Source organism: Meriones unguiculatus, chromosome 10 (genome assembly GCF_030254825.1).
Source record: "Meriones unguiculatus strain TT.TT164.6M chromosome 10, Bangor_MerUng_6.1, whole genome shotgun sequence".
Lineage (NCBI taxonomy): Eukaryota > Metazoa > Chordata > Mammalia > Rodentia > Muridae > Meriones > Meriones unguiculatus.
In genome coordinates, this window is record NC_083358.1 from 33990683 (window position 1) to 34008270 (window position 17588).

General features: G+C 51.0%; 2 protein-coding genes across 4 annotated transcripts in view; one reads left to right on the forward strand and one right to left on the reverse strand.

The window, feature by feature from the left end:
• Positions 1-5375, forward strand: part of Amfr (autocrine motility factor receptor) — a 44774-nt gene extending 39399 nt beyond the window's left edge. The window contains exon 14 of the mRNA XM_021657441.2: positions 420-5375. Coding sequence (XP_021513116.1) covers positions 420-567 — 148 coding nt within the window. The 3' untranslated portion in view covers positions 568-5375. The remainder of the gene's footprint in view (positions 1-419) is intronic.
• The window catches only part of Gnao1 (G protein subunit alpha o1), a 158876-nt gene continuing 145579 nt past the window's right edge, over positions 4292-17588 (reverse strand). The window contains exons 7-9 of one of the 3 annotated variants that reach the window (XM_060392210.1): positions 9973-10126; positions 6577-6792; positions 4292-5636 (exon numbers count right to left, since the gene is read on the reverse strand). In XM_060392210.1, the coding sequence (XP_060248193.1) occupies positions 6605-6792; positions 9973-10126 (342 nt within the window). In that variant the 3' untranslated portion in view covers positions 4292-5636; positions 6577-6604. Of the gene's footprint in view, positions 6793-9972; positions 10127-13151; positions 17065-17588 lie in introns of those variants that run through there. The other 2 variants (XM_060392209.1, XM_060392211.1) reach the window with 2 other exon arrangements.

A 17588-nucleotide genomic window follows, 5' to 3' on the forward strand; every position in this document is an offset into this window, starting at 1 on the left:
CCCATGTGACAGACACAGGCAAGAAACTGATTCCTGCAATGGCTAATCCCACCAGGGCCTATGACCCGCCTTTAAAACTGCCTTGGGTCAGCAGTGTGAACAGAGCATTTGGGTTCCATGGGTTTCCTCACAGCTGGTCACAGCTGGGGCATGTGGTGGATAGAATCTTGTTTCTGTTCTGGAGGAGAGGGCCAGTATTGTTCATCCCAGTGGGTTTTGTCCCTTGCACAGACCTGTTCCTGTAAGACCCCATGCTTGACTGTGGAATAGGGGTAGGCAGAGGAGAGAGAGTTGAACTCTTCCTGATAGTCTCCCTGGGAATTAGGCTCATCCACTGAGGTATCTGTACTGTGTTCTTCACTCCTTGCTTCTGCATGTCTTCCTGTTTCCCATCTTTCTGGCCTTTTCATTTCTTACAGGCGGTTCTTGAACAAAAGTTCTGAAGATGACACAGCCTCAGAGAGACTCCTCCCTTCTGAAGGCACATCCTCTGACCCCGTGACTCTGCGCCGGAGGATGCTGGCAGCGGCTGCTGAGCGGAGACTTCAGAGGCAGCAGACAACCTAGTGCTTCCTCAGCTTCCTGCCCAGCCCTACCTACCAGAAGAGGCCTGTCCCAGTTTTGCCTGCTGTGTGGAGACCTGTGACTGCATTGCTGCTGCATAAAGCATGTGGTCTTAATAGTGTGTGGACAGCTGACAAATTTAATCCTTTGTAATACTTTCTATGTGACATTTCTCTTCTCCTTAGAAACACTGCACATTTTAACTCTAGGCACGGCCTCTTCCGGTGTTGACTGGACTTCTTGGGAGTGGGGGGGCAAGCAAGAGGAAGTGGCCACTTGGTCACTCACCTGCCTGCAGTGGGTAGTTTGAATTTATTTTGATATAAGCCACAACATGTGTCTTTAGTGCCATAGCTGGAAGGAAGCAGAGATCCTGGGGACAGTGTTCCAGCAGCCAGGAGGTGCACAGCAGGAGCCTGACTCTACATCATGGCAGGGTATCCTGTTGTGCATGCTTAGGGAAGAAGCATCCAGTGTTCCAGAAGCCAGGCCCACGGGCTTCTGGGCCTCTGGAGGCATCATGTATAAAGAACTGATTTGGTAGCTGGAGTAGAAAGAGAAAGCTCAGGGCTGCAGAATGAGGAGACCCTTCTCTGCCCTCAATATTCAGAACCGATCTGAGCCCCAATCCATGGCTGGCTTCATTTCCTTCACTATGGTGCTCCTGCATCACATAAGCTTGCTCCCATGGCTGCTGCCTTTCTCTTACCACTCCCTGCTTTAGCATGGAGAGGGGTTGAGTAGCAAGCATTGGTTATGGTTTTGGTTCCTTGGTCAACCCAGTTAGGCTATGCTAAACATATGGGTTTGATACTTGGAAAAGTGGGCCCTGCAAAGCAGGGATGTTTCGGAGGACATTGCTGAAGAAAAGCCTTTTGAATCTTTCTCCCCTGAGCCCTTCATTTCCCTGCTTTCGTTCCTGTGGGTCTCATTAAACAGAAAGGGAAGATGTTGAATAATCCACATGCTCAGGCAGACTTGGTCCCAGATTTTCTCAAATTTTCCATGTATTTAAGGATTTGAAACAAGCAATCATAGGTTAATAGTTTATGTCCCATTGGATTAAGTTTTTTTTTTTTAATGTTTCAAAAGTTTTATTGTAGTCCATTTGGGAAGAATCCAGTATTATCTAAAATGATTGGCAAAGTTAAATGTATTTTACATACCTGAAAGTTTTTAGAACGTTGACAAGTAATTGAAGAAAGGGTAATAGGTGAATAGGCAAAGATAATTTATTTCAATAAATCTTTCAAAAGCCTTACCTTCAACTGCTGTTAGCTAAATTCCTGTGGGGTTTTTTTTGTTTCTGTGTTTTTTTTTTTTTGTTGCTGTTGTTTTTTTTGCTGAGAGCACAGCGACTTGTTTTTATTGTAAAGCAACAATAATAAAAAGCAATCTCTTGTAGTGTGCTGTGTGTTGCTGGAAGCTGAGGCAGCACTCTTCTAAGGGGCCTTTGGAATCCCCTTTTGTATCTGCAGTTTGGGCTGGGGTGTTTTATAATCCTTTTAAATAGGGTTGGGGGAGGCACTTTGTTTCTCCTAGGGTTTGATTTGGAGGAGGCAGCACTGAGCTTGTCTGCCTGGTATTCATGATACCTTTCCGTGCTGCGTATGAAAATAAAGGTGAAGCTAATTCCACATATTCTAACAGTGAAGGTGGAAACTTCTTGCAGTTAGTTTCAGAGGGTCTAGAAACATAGAATAATGTAGAATAATGAGCAGATATAAGCGGAAGTGCCTGAACGTGGCTTAAGTTGGTTCAGGGAGAAAAAAAAATCCCAAGTTCATGCTTGGATTTGCTCCCTCTGTAGGTAGCTTGGGTCAAAGGGAAGCTGGTAGAGAAATATCTGGAGAGTGAAGGCTTCCGGCTTTCATTACTTGAGGACAATGGGCAGGGGCTAAGTAAGGGTCCTGTGCATCCATTGCTCCCATTGTCCTCTGGCAGCCAGGTCACTGGGCCTTCCCGCTCCGCTCTAGAGCAGCAGAGTTGTCCTAATTGGTCATACTTAATTTTTGTTTTCTTGGGTCTTTAATTTTTTTTCCCTTTAAAATGTGAGGCTTTGCTGTAGCAGAGAGAATGTGTGCATTAGCACTGGTGTTGGTGTGACTCTTGGGTGCTCAGGGAGCAGTGCAGAGAATGTTCTTCAGTTTGCAGCCAGCAGCCTTGACCCTTTGTCTTTTGGAGAATGGATCTGAGAGCTCTTTGGGAGCCAGGTGCACACAAATGGGAGGCTGGTTAGGAGTTGTGTCCATCTTCTGTGGAAGGAACTGTCCTACATGAAGATTCATCTCCCTGTTCTGCTTTTTGTTAGGTTTTGAAGTGGTTCTAACCCTGGCTGTATTTGTTTTTAAGTAATGTGTAGGTTCTGCCCTGTGCTCATACTAACCCATTTCACTCCCTAGCCTTTCTAAAAACTGCTTCCAGACCTTTCTCTTAATAAGACAGTGCTGGGATGTAACCTATTTAGTTGGAGACTTGCCTAGCATGCATGGTGTCCTGGATTTCTTGACCAGCACCAGGAGAAACAGAAAAATATTAAAATAAAACATTGGCTTTTATCTGTCTGAAAAATCTACTTGCAGGTTGGAAAGTTGGGAAAGAACTCCCTAGCATGTAAATAACTCATTTTGAGAGAAATTCAGCCCTGTTAGTAACAGGTCATGTTCTCCTTTGGTCTTCTGTTGGCATCTTGGTCTATTCTATGATACAGCAGTCAAGGTGTAGACTGGGTGTAGGTTGTGTGACTGTAGACAACCTGGGGTAAAGGGAGGGGTAGGGAAAGCACTGGAAAGGGAGTATGGCTTGGCAGATGGGCCTTCAGGGCATGCCTGCATGTATAACAGCAGGGACAGGACTGTTAGCTTTGGTAAGCAGTGTTGTCCCTGCTCCTCAACACACTGCTGGATTCAAATTACCAAAGGCATGTGCCATGTGTCAGGGAGAGGCTTTCTCGAGCTGAGGATTTCCACATGGGGTGCTGTTTGAAAAGGATGTCACAAATAGACCTAAGAGTTTCCCATGCGCTGCAGACACAGAACCATTAACTGCTTGCCTAATGGCTGGTATGTAGTGTGAAGCATTTGGTAGGCCCAATCTCTAGCCATTTGCTAGTACTGATGCAAAACCATGTAGTTCCGAGTGAGCCCAACAGCTGGAGAGCTCAGATTCTGAGAGCCAGGCTGTGCTGTGCTTCCCATGTGTTCTGTCTGCTCAACTCCCTGTACCCAGCTGCCTGGGACAAGCAAAGCTGAAGGAAACCTTGAGCGTCTGGGCTGAGCTTGCCCTTGGTCTCAAAGTGTACTGGTGTGCAGAAGGAGGGACAGTGGCCTTCTTGGAAGCACCTGTTTTTCTATTGGAGGGAAAACCCTGGGGACAGAAGACAGTAGGTGATATGGCTTGTTTGCCCTCTGATTTCCCTGCCCAGTCTCAGGCCACCAGGAACACAAAATCAGCTGAGCTGGAGAAGTTACAGCTGACAAGGTGTGTGTGTGTGAGAGAGAGAGGCTGAAGGAGAGGGAAAGGAGGGAAGGAGAGAGAAAAGACAGAGACACTAGGTGGTTTGAACCGGCTCCCCTTGGTGACAAAATGCTGAGGGACCTGGGAAATCCTGGAGAGAGATTCCTTACCCACCAACCCCCCCAGGGTGTGTGGCCGAGTGTCTCCTTTCCTGTTGAGCCAAGCCCATCCCAGGGAACCGTCATCTAGAAGGCAGAAGGTGAGACTTGGGTACAGACAAACATTCTCTTTATTGAGCTACACATGAATCCATTAGAGAAGGAGGCTGGCAGTGTCAGGTGTCACAGAGACCTCACCGTTGGGAATAGAAAGGCTTACAAAGACCTGTGGGCTTTTTAATATTTTTTTTCCTTTTTTTTTTTTTCAAGTTTTCTGTATTTTTAAATTTTCGTGTTTTGTCTTTTTGCCTCCTTTATTGAAATGGCTGTGACTGGTCTTCAGCAAATACAGTCGTAAAAGTGAAACCGTGAACAGGTCTGGGGTTAGATACTAGTCAAGTAGAAATGACATAGGACTGATCATGAAAACTGTGGCTTTAATGTAAACACTACATTCCATCTTTTTAAAATTTTTTTTGTTTTTCTTCCATCTTGTGATATTTAAAAACTTTATTTTTTGTTCTTTTTATCTGCAGCACAAACATCCCAACATGAGAGAGAGAGAACACAGGTCACTGGAACAGAGGAGAGGTGGAGAGGGGAACACATGAGGGAGGGAGGGCTTCTGCCCAAGGCTGTGATGTTAAAGGAGAAACAAAAACAAACCACACAACCCCATTCCCCAGACACCCCTAGAGCTGGTCAGGTTTGCGATGGGAAGTACTCATTAGGACAAGAAAACCCAAAAAGTAACAGCAACACAAAGGGAGTCTAGGGAGGGGCGGCGTGACTTGCTTCTGCAGGGCTGGTTTTCTATAGATGATGGGTGTTCTCTGTGGCAGCTACCCGCCAGAGCTGTGCTTTTTCTATGAGAACTTGGAGTGCGTGTGTTTGGGGTTGCGTGGCTGGGCAGGGCAGAGCTGCCACTGCCTGGTGGTTTATGAGGCGTCTAGGCAGCCAACAGGCATTTGGGGGTTGGAGGGAGCGTGTTCAGTGGCTGCTGGCCTTCTAGGAAGCCTGGCCTGGTGTGTTCCCCCTAGCCATGGGCGGCACAGAAGCCCTGGGAGGCAGCTGGCCCAGCACTGCTGCTGTGTGCCAGCCCCAATTCAGTCTGGGATGGGGAGGGTATGGAGAATGATGTGTATGGTTGTGGTTTTTTTTCTTTTTTATTTCAAAATAAAAGGAAATGTGGATGAAGTGATGAATCTTCCTTTTTTTTTTTAAAGCTACAAAGCACATGAGAAATGTCTTTTTTTTTTTTAAACCCTTTCAAGTTCTAAATGTATAGACTCAACTAAAACCGTATTCTACAGCATTCTACAGAAATACACAGCCGTCAGTCACTCTGGGGTCGTAGGTTAGACAGGGGCTTGGTACAGAAAGGCTGTGTGTCTTACAAAGGCCAAAGGTCATGCTACCAGGAGTTCAACATCAACAGCAAAGAGTCCATGAAGCAGTCTGTAGAGAGAGAGATAGGGGCCGGTCTGACCATTTTCTTTGACTTAAAAAAAAAACAACCAACCAACAAACCTAGAACATTTAGCTAGCGCAGGGGCAGGGCCCGGTGGGGACCCCTTAGAAGCGAAGCCTATCCCTGCCTGATACCTTGCTTCTGCCTTGGTCCGCCAGTCCAGCCCTCCCCAGACCACTCACATCTCATCCACGGGCCCTCTTTGAGGGAGTCTGGCTTCAACTCAGCAGGCCAGGTTTGGGCAATGGCTCATGTGTTCCCTCAACTATTTGTAAAAGCAGCCCAGGTATCCCAGCTCTCTATTTTTTCCCTGTTCCCATGAATAAAGAAAACTCAGGAGACAGTGGATTGATCGGAGCAATGATTCTTCTAAATTCTTGAAATAAGCAACCACCACCCAAAAGAGAAGGGTCCTTAGACTTTTCTGTGTGGCTATAGGGTAGGGGGATGTTTCGGGTGTTGGCCATTTCTTAAATGGTTTTGGACTCGGGCAGGAGCAGGGCAGAACTGAGCAGGAAACCTCATGGTAGGGTGCAGAGGGAGACAGCCGGACAGGTTCCAGGTCTCCCTCTGCCTGCCCTGCTCAGAGCCCTGGGGCTGTTCAGGGGAAGGATTCCCAACCCAGGCTCCCACCATGCCCTGTGTGAGTGTGTGTGCATGCACATGTGTGCATGCTCATGTGCTGTCCCAGGAAAACTGATGAGCTAGGGATGGTGGTCATTTCTGGCCACAGCTCTTGAGTATTAACTAAAAACATTTTTTCTAATATATACTTGTGTATAGATAAGGTTTTTGTTATGCCTCTTTTAAGTTTATTTACCAACTTGCACTGATTAGTGGTGCGTGTGTGTGTTTGTGTGTGTGTATGTGTGTGTGTGTGTGTGTACACATGTACGCAAGCTGTTCTGTGAGTGCTGGAATCATTACCAAATAGGTTGCTATACAGGACAAGAGGTCAGTACAAGCCGCAGCCCCGGAGATTGTTGGCAATGATGATGTCGGTGACGGCGTCGAATACCACCTGGATATTATTCGTGTCTGTGGCACAAGTCATGTGACAATAAATTTCTTTGTTGGGTGAGCGGTTTTTGCTTTCAAACTGTGTTTGGATGTAGGCAGCTGCATCTTCATAGGTGTTGGAGCCTGTAGGAAGATAGAGAGGAACAGGCAAGAGGCCTGAGTGAGAGCTGGGGTGGGCGAGATGGTCAGGAGACAAATCGGGGTGTGAGACAAGAAGGAACAGAAGTAGTTTCACACTCATTCTCCAGGGTAAGACAGCTAAAACCCACGAAAGGTGTGGCCTTCCCCGGCTCCTCTCTCCTCAGGCCATTAGGCACTGCGTTTGTACTGGATACGCATGCTGGCTCAGGGAAGAGCAGTGGCCACCAACGATCTCATTTGTACTAGATTAACAAATCTAGATCAAGTACCTCTCCATGGTGGAAAGCTGAAAGCTAAATCACCTCCATGATTTTTTTTTTTAATTTAGTTGTATGTGTATGTGTGTTCACATGCATGTATGTTTCTGCAGCACATGCATGCTTTTGTCTGCAGAGGCCAGGAGAGGATGTTGGGTTCCCTGGAACTGGCATTACAGACAGTTGCGAGCTGCCATGTAGATGCTGGAAATCAAACGTAGGTTCTCTGGGAGAGTAGCAGGTGCTCTTAACCACCGGGCCATCTTCTCAGCCCATTTGACTCTCAAGATTGATTTTGACATGTGTATGTATATGGGCCTGTATGAGTCTACGCACATGTGAGTGCACATGCCTGTAGGAGCCAGAAGAGGGCATTAGATCCACTGGAGATGAAATTACAGGTAGCTGTGAGCCTCCTGGTGTGTGCTAGGAACTGAGCACTCTCAGCCACATCTCCAGCTCCAGCCCTGCAGTTCTAATACGCTTGTAAATAAAGCCTAGGAGGGAGTGGCAGCAGAGGGTGCCCTTGTGGTACTTTAGGTGTGGTGGGCATCAAGCCAGCCTGTGCTCTATCTGTATGTCCTTCTGAGAGGTCCCTCCGTGGGCTGTGGCATCACTAGGCTGTCTCAGTTCTTGGGTGAGTAGCCAAGACAAGGGAACAATGAGAAGCTTAAAGGATGTCATCGTGTGAGATACCCACTGGGCTCCTTGTAGCCCCAAACAATTCCTTCGGTGTCTTGATGCAGGCAGTCTGGGTGGGGATAACAGGGCATATCTGGGTGGTACGAGGAATTTTCCAACCAGCTACAGTCCAAGTCCTTGTGGATCTGCCCTGTAGGCACCTTTTAGTTGAATACCATATAATATAGACCACAGCAAAAGTTTGGGAAAGCCCCATATTCCTCGGCCTAGTACAGAAACAGCGCAACGGTATTCTGGGGAGTGTGAACACTGGCTTGTTGGCAGGGGTGTGGCCCACTGGAGGCACTGGATGGCAAGGACTTCCTTCCCTTCTGGAACAGAAGATAGCAGCCCTAGGCCGGCATTCCAGGCTGGTGCTGAGCCACTGTGAAGGCTGAGGGGTGGGGCAGCCCTCGGTGGGGTCAGGGTTAGCCGCCTCCACCCATCATCATGGAGCTAGTCAGGGCAGAAGCACGTTCAGCGCGGAGCTGCAGCAAAGCCTCCAGAGAGCAGGGAGTGGTGGAGGAGCTTCCCAGATGGAATGCGCCCAGAAGAGCTGGTCGACTTCCAGGGGGAGGAACGGCCCCATGGTGCACCTCTTCTGAGCCTGACGTTCTCACACAGTCCACGGCTACCCTGAACACTGGGGGCCACCCAGTCTCTCAGACAGCGACCTCCTAACCCTCCCCATCCTTGTTCTGTGTCCTCCTAACTCCATATCCCACGGTAGCACAACATTTGTGACTATTAATTACCCTGTTTCCTTTGCAGGCCCTTGGGGAACTGGGGGCGTCCATCACCTACTTCACACTAGTGAACTGATCACTCGGGCGGCATTCACAATGAACCTTGAGACAGAGTCTGAGGCTGTCAAGCCTCCTTACGGAGCCACAATTTTATAAAAAGCTTTGGGATTTGGAAGCTCTTGCTAAGGCTGAGGATGTCAGCAGTGGCTGCCAAAAGATGGCTTCCTTGGCCTTTGGGGGTCTTTTACATTTGCTCTTTCTTCAGAGGGCCCTTCTTGGCTCCCTCAGCCTCTAGTACCATGACAGCAATGAACAGCAGTTATGTAGATGTGCCAACACCTGTCTCTCTCACCAGTCCTCTAGCCACCCTGAGGTGCCATCATAGTCTTCTATGGCACCCAGATAAAAATGGGATGCAGAGGATTAAGTAACTGGCTCCCTCTGTATCTTGTAATTTGCAAGCAGCACAAAGCACCTCAGTACGAGCTGGTGGGCTATTTTGGGCAGCGAGGAAACTGCTACAGTTTAGGAGCCCTTTGGCTGGTTCTGGGGACCTGTGTGGCCCCAGGACCTGGTGGTACCAGTACCACAGGCCAACTCCTGGGCTGTGTCAGTGAGTTCCGGGTCCATGCAACACGTGCCCATTCTTGGAGTACGAGGTACACCCTCTGCCATTGCAGGGCATTGGTCTTGTTCTCAGCATGATTCTGCTCCAAGGGAACCCTAAAACTGTCCTGTCTCTAGCGGGCTGGGCTGGGCTCTTCCCCTCCATTGTCCATTTGGAAAGAGCTTTGTTGGCATGGGGCAGGGGATGGGCTCTCTGTGATCCTACCCCCACCACCACCATACAGAAGAACCACAAAGGGAAAAAAGGCTCAGCAAAGGCAGAATAAAGGCAGGCAGGGGCGGAAGAAGCTTGCAATACATGGAGTGGTTTGTTCCGGGGGTGGGAGGTGGGAGGGGATTGAGAAGGCAGCTTTCATGTGCTTGGGTGAGAGAAGAGCTGGCATGATGGAGGAAGGTGTGGCATGCTCAGAACACCTGGTGGCAGAGCCAGGTGCCTGAGCCATACTGGCAGGCCACCGCTCCGCCTTTTCCTCTCATGGGAAGGTGGCTGTGCTGGGCCACCGTGGGGAGAGGCATCGCGTGAGAATTTGGAAGCTTTTCCTACTAAGTCCCAAGACCTCAGGAGAAAGCAAAGAAATGGCAGTGGTCCTGTCCCTGCTTTGATCCCTGAATCAGTCACTCCTAAATTGTTTGCCATTACACCTTATGGCTTAGGGAAGGCCATTGCCTACTCAGGGACATGTCCACAGTTGCTCAGGTCTCCAGTATACTGACAAGCGCCTGCAGTGGCCCCTTGCTCTCTGTCTGGCCTGCTCAGTGCTGCCTAGCAACTGTCCCTGGAGGACCCAGGTCCACCACCAAGACTGGCAGGAATGGAGCTTTCTCCTGCACAGGGCCCTGATAACACCCACCTGGGTATTCAGGAAAGCAGATGGTCAAGGGTGACTTCTTAATCTTCTCGCCAAAGAGGTCTTTCTTGTTGAGGAAGAGAATGATGGAGGTATCGATGAAAAACTTGTTGTTACAGATGGAGTCGAAGAGCATGAGAGACTCGTGCATGCGGTTCTGCAGCCCCGGTGGGGAGGAGAGAGAGCGAGACAGAGAGAGACACACACAGAGACAGGGAAGAGAAGAAGAGAATTAGGTGTAAAGAGAGACTGTGCGCTTCAGCACCCAGGAGGCCATGAACCCCAGGCTCCTCCACAAGGTCAATGTATAAAGCCTACAGTTGGGAACGCATCACTGTGAATCCGATGCTAGCATGCCAAGTACCCGCCATTTTGGGCCAACTGGGAGACTGGCCTGGGAGCCAGCTCTGGCTCTCTGGGTGAGCTGAGGTTAGGGTACCCAGAATCTGAATGGCAGAGCCCCTGGCCATGTGACAACCTCTCTAGAAAGGGTGTGGGCATGGCGCTAAGCTGGAGCAAGGGAGCTGAGCTTTTCTTTTCGTCTGGGTCCTTCTCCCTCAGCCCAGTCGGGCTCCCTCACGGGGGGACAGGTGGGAGGGTACACGCCAGGAAGGTGTGACTGCTACTAGCACCCTTGAGGGTAGTCATCCAAGGAGGGCAGAGGGTCATTTCCAGGGATGGGGGCAGGGTATACCTCCCCATGTTGGGATTAACCAGCCACAACCAGCCCTGCGAGCTCTTAACATGGCAGGTATGAATTATTACCTTATATCCAAAAACTTGTCTAGTAAATGGCTGAATGTGATGAGCACCCAAAACAAAGCTTGAGTTTTAGGATGGCCTTTCGCCCTAGGCAAGGGTCAATTATTTTACTTTAGGAAGCCAAGCACATTTACCTATTTCTTGCTGTACAGGAGAGACTGTTGCTCTGCCAGTGAACCTTTCTCTTCCCACAGAGAAGTGGGAAGAGACAGCCTCTCCTATTGTCCCACATAGTCTGTTCTAGCTCTGGGAGTCTCACCACCCGGGTCTGGTCCCAAGCTCTGAGCAATCTGCTAGATCCCCCTGGCAAGTAAAGGAAGGGGGACAGAATGAGTGTGGCTGTTGGTGGACGTTGCTGAAGCTCATGGACCGAAGACGGAGAGCAGGAGCTGGGTTAAGTGCTGGCCTACTGGCCACTCTGCCTTCCAGTCTGAGCAGGAGGATAGGGAAGATTGTAAGGTGACCACTCCTGGTCCTTGGGACCCACTTTGCACCAGCATTCTACCTGCCAAATGTCATTTAGCCCTGCCAGCCCGTAGGAGACAACACGGCAACACAGTTGTAACTGAAGAACACGGAATGTTCCTGGGGGGGTGAGTGTGGCTCAGTTGGAGTGCTTGCCTAGCAGGCTGGGAGCTCTGGCTTCCGTCCCCTGCTTTGTAAGAAAACAAAAAGCCCAAAGCCGAGATGCACGCTGGGCCCGGAGCTCCAGAACTTCTTGGGCTGGTTTTTTTGTTTTGTTTTGTTTTGTTTTGTTTTTTTGTTTTTTTTTCCAGTCAGTGTGGATATCCGGGCCTTTCAAAAAGTAATCAGCGCCATGGCTGACTCCACACCCTAGGGCCAGCCCTGCCTTCCATAGCAGTTTCTCCCAGCCCGTGAGCCCTGTTCTTGGAGCTGATGGTAATGTGGGGTGCACAGCCCAAGTTCTTAGCTGCTTTTCTCATCTCCTGGACTATAGAAGAAAATGGAGCGCCCCTTGTGTCTTGTGAATCACTGGCCGTTGATTCTAGGCAAATCCAGTAACCTTCATTCATATTCTCCAATAAAACCTCCTTGTCCTTTGCACAGGTCTCACTTGCCTGTGCTTTCTTGGTGGAATCTATTCAGGGAGGTAGCGCATGTGGACCCATGTTCAGGGTCCAGCGCTGTGACACTGGCAACCAGTGTGTGTCTGGTAGGGAAGCTGAGACCCCAAGGATCTGACAGGGAAAGGCATTCCATCCCAAAAGGGCGCCATGTCCTTCAGCTGTGGGTGCAAAAACCTCAGCCAGAAGCAAATTCTCAACTCCACCGCACTGTGTCCCAAGAGCTGCTGAGTCTACAGATGGTGGTAAGGCACAGTGCAGACACTGGGGACTCTGAGGACCAGAAGAAAATCACAGAGGGGTCACCGGTGTTGTCCAAGCCAAGGTCAGGGACCATTTGCTATGGACAGGGCTGAAGGACCCGTAAGGGTCCCTACAGCTTAGGTTTGGGGGAGTCAAGAGCAGTTCACCAAGGCTCCTGGATCCCGGGGCCTGCTGAGTCTCAGCCCACCACAGCCCTTACCCCAACCCTGTGGTCCACTCCTAGTCCAGTGGCTCAATGAGCACAGGCATGAACAAGCTCTGAGGCCCTGGGAGCCGCACAGATTAGCAGAGGTTCTGGGGCCAGAGGATGTACAGACCTGCTCTGCAGGAACGGGGCATGCAGCAGGCCTGGAAAGGACTCTGAGATGGCAGGGAGAAGGCGGAGCTGCCGGATGGGGAGCGCCGGTACCGAGAGCCTTTCCACACTCAGCCTAACAGCCACCCCCCTCAGGAGCTCATTACCAACACGCCCAGAGCCCGAAGCTTATACTCAGAGGAGGAAACGTACGCCAGGTATATTCATGCCAGACATCACCATTTGAAAATAAAGAAGTCAGGGGGCACAGATGGCCAACAACCACCTGTCGCCATCGCCTTCACACGGAGCCACTGCAACCTTCCCCAGGCCCGTTTCTTCCCAGTCCCCAGCCTGCCCAGGTGGCAGCAGAGCTGAGATCAGCAGGAGACCTTGTCACGGTGACCAGCCCCCAGCCCCCAGCACCAGAGCACATGCCGTGGCTCCAGGGTATCTTGAGACACCAGGTGGTTGGGTGCTAGGGCACTCACTAGGCCTGGGCAGCAGCTTAGCACAAGACAGTTCTGCCTTCTGCCCCGGGAAGCCTGGAGTAAGCAGGGTGGTCAGGGGCCCAAACCCAGCCCCCAGCAGTGCTATGCCTACTCTGCTAGGCTGCCCACAGTCCTGAGACTGGAGAGACTAGGAGAACCTGTCACGTGGGTTTATCTGGCAGGAGCTCTTCGGCACTGACACAATACATCACACTCATGCTAGAAAGAGCTGGCACTTTTTATTAATTGTGGGTGACTAATAAATACATTATGGCAGCCAATAAATTATTACAATAACTAGGTATTTATTAAACCAGCAAGTCACTCTTCTTACAAAATTACAGTTAATGAGGGTAGGTGATGGCAATGGGTGAAGAGGTGGGGCCGCTTTACCTAAGAAGGCTCTGCTAAGAGGAACATGGGGTGCTCGGCCTTTGGCCTGGGACTGGAGGGTTCGCATAGGCCACAGGGGTCAAGTCAGAAGTCAGGGAGAAGAGCAGAAAATGGGGGGCTGCCCCCCCATGCTGGGCAGGCAGCTGTGGCTGGTGCAGGAGGCTAAGGAGGGGACAGGAGGGGAGAGTAGGGCCAGAGGGCTGCCTGGGAGGGTACTGTTTCTGCTGGTGACCTTTGTGCCTGGAGAAGAGAAGAAAGCTGCCCATCATAGGGTACCCTATTGTGAATAGAGGGCCCATGACTTTGAATATGGGCCATTATTTCTAGGTTTCTTCTACCTGTTCCCTCCTTGACATGGCCATCTGGCATGGGGGAGTGTCTGTAAGCCCAAGCCTCACTCTCTAAGCAGATGTGTACAAGGCTCTCCTTACTGAGGGGTGTGGGTGGGAGAGGCCTGCTTACCCCAGCTCTGTTCTTTGGGATGCTGGGACTTCCTCTAGCTTCTGGTTGCCTGACAGGATTGACAGCCTGGAAGGTGCTTACCTCCAGTAGCCCAGCTTGAATCTCTGGTTCCAGAGGAGATGGAGCCTCAGGATGGGGTTCCTGAGAGCCGTGGGGCTGTACCTGGAGCTTACCAGGGGTCCCAGGAAAAAAAGCAGTGGCAGCTAGAAGATGCTCTGTGCCCCCAGAATCTTCAGAAGAGGGTGGTGGGCGACTACTGGGTCAAGAGGGAAGATCTGGAGGGTTCATGAGTCTCTCCTGGGTGTGGCAGATCTCCTTGTCAAGAGGCTGGGTCATGGAGAAGGGGAGGGGTCAGGAGGAGAGTGAAGCCTATCCTGTAGCATGTAGGACATGGGAACCCTGGGTGCATCTCTTGCAGCAGAACTTTCTGCAGAGGGAAAGGGCTGGGATGAAGCCCTGTCAACTTTTCCTGTGGAGACCCTCTGGATAGCCAGGTCATGGGGTTAAGGAGGACACTCTGTGGTATCCAGTGCAGTCTACACAGGCCAGCTGCCTCCTTCTCCCAACAGTAGGATGTGGGCCTTTGCTGGGAGGCTGGGATAATGGAGGTCTTCTGCATGGCGCAAGAGGATACAAAGGGACAGGGCACCAGGATCTAGGGGGCTCCACACAATGGATAGTATGAGGCTAAAGGTCAGAATTACTGGTGAGTGGTTCAGATTGGGAGGATTCCATCCCCATCCCCAAACCAGAGTTCAACAGCACCCTCCAAAGTTCAGAACAGAGGCTTGGGGGGGGGGGCTCTACCTATATGTAAAGGAAAGATTCGTGGGATGGCCATAGGCACAGGGCACAGGATTTGCCCATAGGCACTAGGCAACAGGCACAGTTCCATGAATGTGGTAAAGGCACTCTTTCTGGAAACTGGCTTCCGGCCTGCTGAGTTAGACCATTCAGAAATTGTAGCATGGTCCCTCTGGGGACACGGCCACGACATTCCTCTGATCTGGTCACTTACACCACTTCTCCCCAGACCCAAGGCCACGACGGAGCCAAGACTAATCTGTCACACACATTTGTCCACCCCACCCCCCGCCATGGTAGCCATGGTAGTGATGACACACATGGCAAGCAGGACAGTATTCCCTATCGATCATGTTCTTGAGGACTTACAGTAGACAGCCTGAGACCTCCCCACCTCGGAGGGCCAGAGTGGGAGGGCTGAGAGCTGCGCAACACACTAGGCTGAGCACAGCAGGTCAGACAGAAGGTAGTCCTGGGGACGGGAGTGAGGAGTCTAGGCACAGGCCCTGGTTCTAGCCGAAGGTTCTGGCTATTGTGCTGCAGTGATCTGAAGGGGCTGCCTGGGGACTGGGAGCTGCGAGGTGACAGGGATGGTGACTTCTGCCTCCCTGGAGATGGTCTTAAAAGATGGGGCTTGGCCAACATCCCTTGACTACAGGTAACTTTTAACTTGGAGTGATACTGAGAAATGGTTTAATTGGCCTTAGCTACCACAGCAGGTCACCGGGACCATGGTCTCTAGGAGCCTGTTCTCTGCTACCTCCCAGTACATGGCACAAAGTTCTAAAACAAAATGAGGGGTGTACACAATGGAAGCAGATGTGTGCAGAAGTGGCAAGGTAGCCAGACTGGGGTGAGTCCCTGAGGATCACCCCTACAAGCATTTGGCACTGGGGAAGGTCCCCATGTCTCCCTAGATGGCCCAGAGTTCTGTTCTTGTTGGAACCAGCAAGCCCAGAGCTGTTGGCCTGAGATGGAGAAGTGTTCGCAGTGGAGGCTGGGAAATACAGGGCTTGAGGAAGGCAGAGACCCTTCTAGGTGTAGGCCTTTCCCAACTGCCCCCGGGACACATCTGGATCCTTAGGTTCAGCCTGCTAGATGAGTGCACAGTCTGCATAACCATTTGCTGTGGTACCAGCCAATTGTAGATGTCTAGGAATGGCAGGGAAATATTCTGACTATCCCAAGTCAGCAGAGGCTAGAGTTGCCAAAAGCCATGCCAACCCTTTCTGCTTAGGAATCTCTGAAGCAAAGCCCCTCCCTGGGCTCCTAGGACCCTTTCCTCACTGGGTATATGTCTGAGCTGGTTTATGCTCCTCCTGAACTCATACTTCAGGGTGCTGCCTCATTGCTTGCCCTCTGCCCTGAGACCAGGAATCTACTAAGGGGTTCCTGACTTCCTGACCAAGGTGGAGCAAAGCAGGGCATTGACTTCAGGGCCTAGCTCATAAGTCCCCTGTGCTTCTGCCTAAATAATCTCCAGGTCACTGCCTGCTCTGGCTGTGACCTGAAGGAAAGCTTATCTATTCACTCACACCCAGGCTAGCTGAGCCGTACAGCCAGCAGATGGCTCTCTCAGGGCTTACAAGCAGCCTAATGCAGGAAAGAGATGTCTGCCCCCTCAGCTTTCCCTCCCACCCTAACTTCTATGGCACAGGTCTTGTTCCCCCACAAACCCACCTTTGCAGTCAGCCAGTCTTAAGGAATATTCCCAGGCCCATGGGAGTCAGGGCTGAGTATCCTGGGGAGTTCAAGGGCAAGGGAAGATGACCAGAGAAGGACTAAGATCCAAGGTGAAGGAGGAGGGAACCCCAAGGTCTGAGTCTTTGCACCCCCAAAGCGGTCTGATTCCATGTTGGCTTTTGGCGACGGAACTGCCCTCTACCAAACAGACCCTAAGGAAAGCTGAGAGATGGCATCAGCTATCTCCTAATCAGCCAGCACCTGCCACAGGGGCATCCTGCCAGCCACCCTGTCACCCCAGGTGAAGAAGAGACACCAGGACTTGGCGAAGGAGGCACAGAGAACAGGACATGCCCACCCCGAGCCAGATGGCAGTGTTGCCCACTCAGCCTCTGAGTAAAAGACACAGCCGACCAGTGAGCAGCACCCAGGTGGTATGCAGCCCTCTCTGGCCTTGTGGCACGTGGTGCCCCACTCCTCTGCCCAACCCTGTTCCTGTGTGTCATGCAGCTGAAGTGGGGTAGGGTGGGGATGCTCAAAAGATGCTCCTCCTCCTCCCCACCCAGGCCAGCCTTCGGGTATTTCTTCAGTGAACAGGATATCTGAGTGGTGGCAGAACTCTGGGTCCAGGGGAGAAGTGCGTAGCGGGCTGGGCAGGAGGCCAGGGCTCAGTAGAGTCCACAGCCCCGCAGGTTTTTGGCGATGATGACGTCCGTCACGGCATCAAAGACAAATTGGATGTTGTTGGTATCCGTGGCACAGGTGACATGGGTGTAGATCTCCTTGTGAGCTGACTTATTCTTACTCTCATACTGCCCTTGGATGTGAGCCACGGCTTCTGTGAAGGCACTGGGGCCTGTAAGATGAAACAGCAGGGGTCAGTGAGGGGAGATACCCCAGAGCCAGTCAGCACCCAACCCCTGGGCTGGCCATTGTGTCATTTAGGCCAGTGGCCATGGAACAGGTGCCAAAACTCTCCTCAGGACCACTAGAAGGCAAAGAAATATGGAGCGAGAAGCCGAAGGGCTCAGCTCCAGCAACAGTGGCTCCTGCTTGCAGCTGGTGGTCAAAACCTGGTGTAGAGATCACCTAAGGAAGCAATGGAACTTGCTATCATAGGGACTGTCTGAGGATGAGGCCTGCCGGAGAAGTTGCTTTCTTCCTCCAATGCCTACTGACTCCAGATGCAAATTCTGTCTTGCCACAAGCTGTAGGTAGGGGATGGAAGCAAGGCTTTTAATCAGTGACTGCCTCCCTGTGTGCTTGTGAGACTTCAGAGAGGGCAAGGGCCTGCCTGACACCATGCATTCTACCTGGCTGTGAGCTACTGTGGGCTCCTTCCCCTTCTCCTTGACAGTTTCCTTTGTTCCTTTAGGATAA